Source organism: Psittacula echo (genome assembly GCF_963264785.1).
Source record: "Psittacula echo genome assembly, chromosome: 6".
Lineage (NCBI taxonomy): Eukaryota > Metazoa > Chordata > Aves > Psittaciformes > Psittacidae > Psittacula > Psittacula echo.
The window spans coordinates 60,589,731-60,597,720 of record NC_137743.1 but is presented as its reverse complement, the minus strand read 5'-3'; the positions used below and the strand labels follow the sequence as shown (position 1 = coordinate 60,597,720).

The window sequence follows — 7,990 nt, the reverse complement described above, 5'->3', positions numbered from 1 at the left end:
CATTTTCCTTCTGTAGACTTGCCTCCAATGCTCTGTGTTTGCAGCTTTCTAAGAAACAAGCTCTAGCAAGTTGCTTCTTTGAGGGCAGGTGGGAGGGAGAGAAGGAAGAGGAAGAATTCTTTTGGTTTTCTCCTTGTCCATTTGTTCTTCCTGACTTCAGAAAAATCTACGTACGCTGTTGCTTAGGTTAAAGAAGCCCAGTCCTTGCACACAAAGGTTTTAGGGAGTGCTCTGTGTTGGAAATCCCACTTATCCTTTGACAAGTGTATATTTGAGGCTTGTTCTGTAGTACCCATCAAAGATTACCAGTGACTATCATTATTTTAGAGAAGGCTCACAATCTCCCTGATGTCATGTGCATTTCATTTAAATATCTTTTTTTTTATAATGGCTATTAATATTAGTAAACTCCGCTTCCTTTTGATAGTAGGACTGATTATTCTGCTACTCAATAGCCTATTTTAGGACAGAAAACTACTTAGTTGTATTGACTCACTGGGAACTCTCTCATTATATGGAGTGAGATTTATTTCGGCCACTGTCTTACAAAGGCAACTTCACATAACTTTATTTGCTTTATTGCAATTAGAATAAGAAATCATACTGGGTCTCAAAATAAGTCTCTCTTCTCAACTTAGCTGTCTTTAGGATCCTGCTGATCCTAAAGTCTAGTTTCCCAGACTATGATATCCAGTGGAGATACAGGTTAAAAGACCATTTTTGATACTGCCTGCATTTTTCTGTATTATTTGATGCTGATTTTAGTTTCCCATCTGCTGGGCTTCCTTCAGTTACAACTTGAATGCTAATGTGACTCCATCCCCCATTGGGATCATGCTGATATTGACTCGTGCATCTCTGAGAAGTTTTTCATTGAGGTGGTGGATGCTCTGGGCTGCCAAATCATCCTTTCTTGGGTTTAGCACCTTTCCATTCCATAGGACCTATTGAAAAAAGACATGTCAGGCACCTAATTTGTCCCAATGTGTTCCATGGGCCACAAAGGTCCTGCTTATTTTCCAGAAATCAGTATTTATTGTGTTTCAGATTTCTAGTCTCAAATATAGTTCTCATAAGCAAGAGGGATTGGGAGTCCACAGATTTGGTTAATTGTACTTCTGCTACAAGGTAGAAGCCTAAATGAAAAAGATGTGTTTAAACAACAGGTATTTTTAAAAGCCCCTATTCAGCTGCCACCATAACCCTGAAGGTGCTTCAAGTTTAATAATGTTCTTTCTAGTAAAAATTATTAATTGGTAACTTATTAGTAGTTACTGATTGCAAATGCTACCTTTGATCTTGTGTAAGTACTATATATAGTAGAAAATGTACTATAAGACAAATCAGACAAATACATTTGTAATATAAATATAAACAATATGAATATATTCTATAATCTATTACAAAAAAATTGGTAAGTTTCTGCTATCACAGGCTGTTCATGTACTAACATGTATTTAGCACATTAGTCCTTTCTTTTAAAGGGTTTTATTCCTTGCTTATATTAAGTGTTCCATATAGCTTACTTTAGGAATTTATGTTGAATTTTAAAGCCTCTGTTGTATAACATGGAACAAACATTGCAATTGGCAACCAAGTTGCAGATCAGAAATGACATTACTAAAATCCCACTGTGACTTTGTTTCTTTACCAGAGGCAAAAGCAGCAATGCCCTGTGCTACTACCACTACAATCCCAGTACTTACATTATCAATAGCTATTATTCCACCTTTTTTTATGAGGCGCAAACATTTTTCATAGTACTCATTGTAGCTTTCTTTATCCGCATCAATGAAAGCAAAGTCAAAGGTTTCTGCTTCTCCACTGGCCAACAGTTCATCTAGATGAGCAATAAAGTGAGTTATTGCACCCTGGTTAATATTGTGTAGGAGGAAGTCATCCATTTGTGTCAAAGTTCTCATTTAATAATGTTTTTGGTGCCTTGACCAGGCGCTTCTTCCTCTATAGCTAATTACCAGAAAAGCTTATCCTACAGAAACCAATGTAGACATGATGTATGCCATAAAACACTCAGTTACTGAGTTCTGCCTACTTAGAAGTTCATGGAATAGTTCTAAACCTGCAGGATACAGCTGGGGCTGCTGAAAGGTGCAGTAAAACCAAGGCAAACAGTTTGAAACTGGACACACTCTACACCTTCAGATATTTTTTTGAGCTGATTGAGGAGAGCTGTTTTCCTAAATGGATTAGGATTTTTTGTACATTTATGAACAAGTCCTAAATGCTAATCTCTTGTTGCTTATCAAGTACCATGATACAGGTGTCCTGGGTTCAGCAGCAGCAGTCATTTTTCTCCTTCTTAGTAGCTGGTGCAGAGCTGTGTTTTTGACTTTCAGTCTGGGAACAGAGCTGATAACACCGATGTTTTTTAATTACTGCTCAGTAATGTTTACTCTGACCAAGGACTTTCTGATTCTCAAGCTCTGTCAGGGAGGAGAGGAAGCCGGGAGGAAGCAGAGACAGGACACCTGACCCAAACTAGCCAAAGAGGTATTCCATACCACAGCACGTCATGCCCAGGATGTAAACTGGTGGCAGTTACCCGGAAGGGTTAGCTCACTGCTCGGGTCGGGCTGGGTATCAGTCGGCGGGTGGTGAGTGGTTGTATTCTCTTCCCTTGTTATCTCCCTTATCATTATTATTATTGGTGGTAGCAGTAGTGGTTTGTGTTATACCTTAGTTACTGGACTGTTTTTATCTCAGCCCGTGGGAGTTACATTCTTTCGATTCTCCTCCCCATCCCTCCGGGAGAGGGGGGGAGGAAGTGGGGGGGAGTGAGCGAGCGGCTGCATGGCTGATTTGCCGACTGGGCTTAAACCATAACAACAGGTCATGAAAAACCCTGTCACAGATCTTTATCACAGCAAAAGATTGCTGTAAGTAGTCCCTCTATTGGCCAAGGCAAGTGGAATTTGGTTTTAAGTTCTCAGAAAGTGACTTGTTGACTGAGAACTCCAAATCACCACTTGTGGAGCAGCTGACTGCTGCCTTCCTAAGGTTCTTGGCATCCCCTCTCACCAGCCCCTGCCCTTATCCTCTGTCAACAGAGGATCTTTTTGGCTGAAGCACTGCCTAGACAAAGCTCTCAATCGGACTTCAAGGACAGCAGTGCATCCTAGCAGACTGCTTATTTGCCTCTTCTGAAAGGATGGATGAATTTGGAAGTAATACAAGGTTAATGATGGATCTGGATCCATCCATCAAACACCTTTCCTGGAAAATTTCTTCTACCTCCTCCATTCCTAACAAATTTCTTGCGTTTTCAGGATATTTAGTAGTATTCCCTCTGCCGTGCATCTTATTTTCTTCAATGATGAAAGTTATCGCCTTTCTAGTGGCCTTGCATGCTATTGTCAGATCCTAGATTTGAACTCCTCTGGACACAATTCAACTGTTATACACTAAGTTTTACAATGGCTTGTGTTTTTTCTGCACCTCAGCCCTTTCAGAAAACTCTTCCTGTCTATAACAAAGGACTACTTGCTTAGAATGAGCAATGGATAAGGGAAATTGGGCTTTGTCTAATTAATCTGTGTAAATCAGCTTTCCCAGAAGCAGCTGACAATCATACTTTATAGATTAAACAAGGTGATGGATGGGGCAGCTGACTGACCAGTATAGCCCACGACATAGGGCAAGTGTTTTCCTCCTCTCTGCTAGCATGTAGGAAAACTATGAACTTCTGAAGTTGTGAAATTTTCTGATTTATGTATTCATTTTTTTTTCATATAAGAGAAGCCTTCTTACTGTTAGCAAACGAATCACATCCACAAGCATATTTGGCTTTACATTTCATCAGTATTATATTCATCTTCTATTTCTAGGAAAAGGAAAAATCAGAAGTATTCTAGCTTACTTACCAAGTGTTTGAATTGCTGGCTTAATCCGTAGGTCAATTTTATGCTCTACTCCTGCCTAGAATGAAAAGAACAAAGAGGTAATGAAAGCAGTCAAGAAAACCCATGTCACTAAGTTGCACCCCAACAGTGACTGGTGTTCAGATATTTTTTCTATTTTTTCTAGGTTCCAGACATCCCTCATTTATCTTGCCAAGTTGAAGTGTCTCAGCCTCCTTTAACGACAGGAATGCTTCTAATGGATATGTAAGTCTGAGATACCAAAATCCCTTGACATGCAAATACAGCTGTCCCAAATGAGTAACAGAAGAGATGCTGCTTACCTCCTTCCACAGTGGCTTTCCAATTTTGACATAGTCCTCATTTATATCACAGGCAACAACTCTGCCGTTATCTGGCAGGACAAGTGCCATATTCAAGGTATTATAACCTGTGAAAACACCTAGGAAAATCACAAGAGTCATGAACATTTAGCATAAATCATGGAGTAAAACCCCCAAAGAAGGCAAGCATGGCAATTTCTTAATGGACACAAAAGGCTTTCCCCTTCATTTTTAATGTAATGGTGGGTTGGGAGGAATTGTTACTTCAACTTTGTTGTTGTTGTTTTTTAAATCAATATTTTAGCAAACCTTCATGGTGGCTTTGTCCAAAAGTCTCCTGGATGGGCAGTGCAAAGTCTCATCCTGCATTGTAAGGAGCAACCTTAGTTAAAAGTGGAGCTAAATCCTGAGCCAAGGGGCTGGACCAGCAGCAAAATAATCATAATAGCCAGGTAATAAGCAGGTCAAGAATGAAGATGGTGAGAACCCATACTTGGCTACTCAGCATCAGTCTGGCTTTGTGACATCCTGCTAATATAGGTGCATCAAGCAAAGTGGATTGGATACAGGGCCTTTGCAGCAAAACATTTCCTTCTGGCAAGAAACTGACATAGGAAGGAAAGAATGCACCCTGTGCTGCAGCTGCTGGAGACTCAGGTGATCTCTTGATCTTATTTTCCAGGTTGCCTCAGAGTTGACAAGACATCCATGTTGATGCTGGAATTGCTGAATGCAAAAAGTGGTAAGAAAGTGAATGCTACTTTTCACACCGTAGTTTGCCCACCTGTTTGCTGAGATGGGTATGCAGTGCCTTCCTGTATCTAGATGCTTGTGTAAACACAGCTGTATTTGGAGAAGCACAGCCAGGAGCTTTATTCAACTATAAAGAGAACAAAGTAACACTCTTACCTATTTCAATAACTTTCTTGGCTTTAATGAGTTTGACCAAATTTGCCATAAACTGTGCCTGGTCACAGGACACCATCATTCTACCCTGCGGATGATCAGCAGTGAGCTAGAAAGGGGGAAAACATAACACGTCAGCAAAAAAACCCTGTAACTTCCAAAACAATGTCCTAGTGAAATACACAGAGAAAAAACAGGAAAAACAGATTCTCCTGCCTTTCTCTTTTTAGATAGCTTTTTGCTCTGTCTACGAGCCAGAAACTGGTTTTAATTTAACAGGAACTAAGGAGGGTGGGCGGTGTATGTCATAAACAGTGGCTAATCACTCAATGCAGTAATATGCCCCAGAGTTACTGTGACTGTAGCAAACTCTGCAATAGTTACAGCTGATGAAGAACCATAGAGGAACCTTGACTGTTAAAGTCGTTTATTTCTGTGAATTTACACAAACAGATGCAATTTTTAAAATTAACTATAACCTTTGTACTTTATGTCCATTCCTCCAAGACATGTAGGATGGTTTTATGAACTGATAGGTTATAAAGTCTGTTGTCAAAGTTCAGATCACATGGTTCTGGCTATACAGCACAGAGCTGGAGAAGTGGTACCTATACCAGTGTGGAAGGGCCCCTGGCATTGAGGAGGGGGAAGCAGGGCTGTGCCATGACAGCTGAACAGTTTGCCCACTTCCTTTCTTCCTTTAGGGCTCATTCTAATCAGCTATCTACAGTACTTGGTATTTATTTGGTTTTATAGAGGAGTAGTTTGTCTCGCTTGAAATGATGCAGTCCTGAGTCATGAGGTCTGTTCTGAGCTCTCATACTGGAGCCTGCTCTAGTGTTGCCTCTCTGAGCTACAGTTCCCTTACGTGCCAACTGAAATGAACAGAAGTCATCTGTTCAGGTCAGAATCAAGAGCGGTCCAAACATGTGGGCTTGGGAGCCATGGTTGAAAAAAATACGTGTCTAAAATGTGTGGTAATATTATTAGATACTCATTTAGGTAGCCTGAACATTGAAGAACCTGGCTATTACCAGTTCAAAACAAAATCTAATATGTACGCAAATAAGATGGAGGAGGGAGTATCACACAAAGTCCAGCAGTTCAGGATGAAGTGTAGGCAATATCAAAAAGCCTTAGGAGGAACAGTAACAACACTAAACAGAAAGCTGTGTTGGGACATAAAATACTGACCAGTCGCAGCTTCTTTAGAATTGGATGTTCCCGCAAAGAGTGATCCAATATGTATTGCCAGATAGGACTGGTTTTCCCAATAATACTCCTGGGTGGTTTGGGTGTCCCAAAAATTAAAGGGTATCTTTTACCTACAAGAAACAAACAAACATTTATCTTTTTCAGTTATTGCCTGCTTAAATAAAGCAAACTCTCAAGTATTTCTAAAGGCTAAGGAGTTCTTTGCTCTGAAAAGTCCAGTGAAAAAGAAAATGCAACATAGCTGGACTAAGATGTCCAGCCCAGGTCTGCAAAGGTTGAAAGGGAAAGAATTTAGTGCTGTGGTACTCTAGATCAGCAGCTGATGTGAGGGTTATGAGATGTCATGTTCTTACAGCACAAGTAACCGCATCAAAACTCAAAGGGCAAGTGTAACGAGAGAAGCATGAATGAGGCACACAATTTTCTTACTCCAGGAACCTTGTTTTGCAGTTGATAGAGGCTGCAGGTCTTTAGAGCCATCAGCTGATGCATCTTCTCAAGCCCTGTGTTCTCCCAAATCCTTGCCGGCCTTTTTGCAAGGGGAAATACAGCATTGCTCAATGGCTTGTTTAGCATGAAACCAGCATGTAAAGGAAGTAGGTGCTGAAAGCTGAAATTTAAGGACTTCCGCTTGTCTACTTAAATACAGAACTGATCACAGCTTTGATGCCCAATGCTTCTTTTACCAAATGGTGCAAATATTTTAAAGAAATAACAAAAAAACACCCCCCACCCCCCCCCAAATCCCAACAAAAAAATCTCAGTTCCACATCTCCTGATAGTTGCTTGCTGTTGAGGAACACTGTTATTTCGAGATTTTTATTTTGTTTTGTTAGTGGCTCTATTTTACAGACGATCACCCCGAGGTGTAGATTATTTCAACAATTTGCCTGAAGTCAAAGCGTGAGGACCCAAGCGGCTGCGTTGCAACACCAGCCTCTGCTCCCTGCCTGACGGCGGGTTCACCCTTCCGTTGACCCCGGGGAATGGAAGTGAAACTGTTACCAGAAGAGAAAGCTATGAGCAGGACACCACCACGGCGTTTTCAGGCTCTAGCCGAGTAAATGCAGGCTGGGGCAGGGCTGGGAGCGTGCCCTTTCCTCTGTTGGGCCCGTGGCCTCGGCCCCCACGCTGCAGTAGCTGAGTTACAGGAAAGGCTCCGGCTCTGAGCGCACCACCCTACCTACTGCCGCAGCTCAGTGGAGTCTCGGCCCGCAGGGCAGCGCCAAGGGGGAAGGATGGTGCCGGGACGCCACGGTCCCGTCCGTTCCCCGGTGGGGGGATACAAGGAGGACGCAGCCCCCATGTGCGTGGAAGGATTCGTGGGTGCCGCTTACCTGCGAGCATCCCCGTGGCAAAGGCGACCCCCAGCATCGCCGTCCCGAAGGCCACTTCTTTGGGCACGCTGAAAAGGGGCATTTCGGGGGCGAGACGGGAAGGGAGCGGCGCGGCGGGTGCGAGCGGCGCGGCCTGGTCACACGCGGGCGCGGGCGCGGGCGCGGGCGCGGGCGGGACGAGGCAGCAGGAGGGGCCGGGCCGGGAGGCATGTGGTGTGGCGAGCTTTCGGGCGGCTCCGGGCTGCTGTTGGTGCTGCCGCCTCCTGTTCGCGGTGCCTCATGTGCCCGGAGGTACCCGTGCCCCGGCGTGTCCGATGGCAGGATGGCGGGC

General features: G+C 43.1%; 1 protein-coding gene across 1 annotated transcript; it reads right to left on the bottom strand.

The window, feature by feature from the left end:
- Nucleotides 1-735: 735 nt before the first annotated feature.
- COMTD1 (catechol-O-methyltransferase domain containing 1) lies at nt 736-7,741 on the bottom strand (the record flags this gene model as incomplete). Its single annotated transcript, XM_080621737.1, has 7 exons — nt 736-944; nt 1,707-1,840; nt 3,882-3,936; nt 4,202-4,320; nt 5,111-5,216; nt 6,302-6,432; nt 7,660-7,741. 7 exons carry the CDS (start codon nt 7,739-7,741, stop codon nt 792-794), a joined length of 780 nt encoding a protein of 259 aa, XP_080477863.1. The 3' UTR covers nt 736-791.
- Between the last annotated feature and the right edge of the window lie 249 nt (nt 7,742-7,990).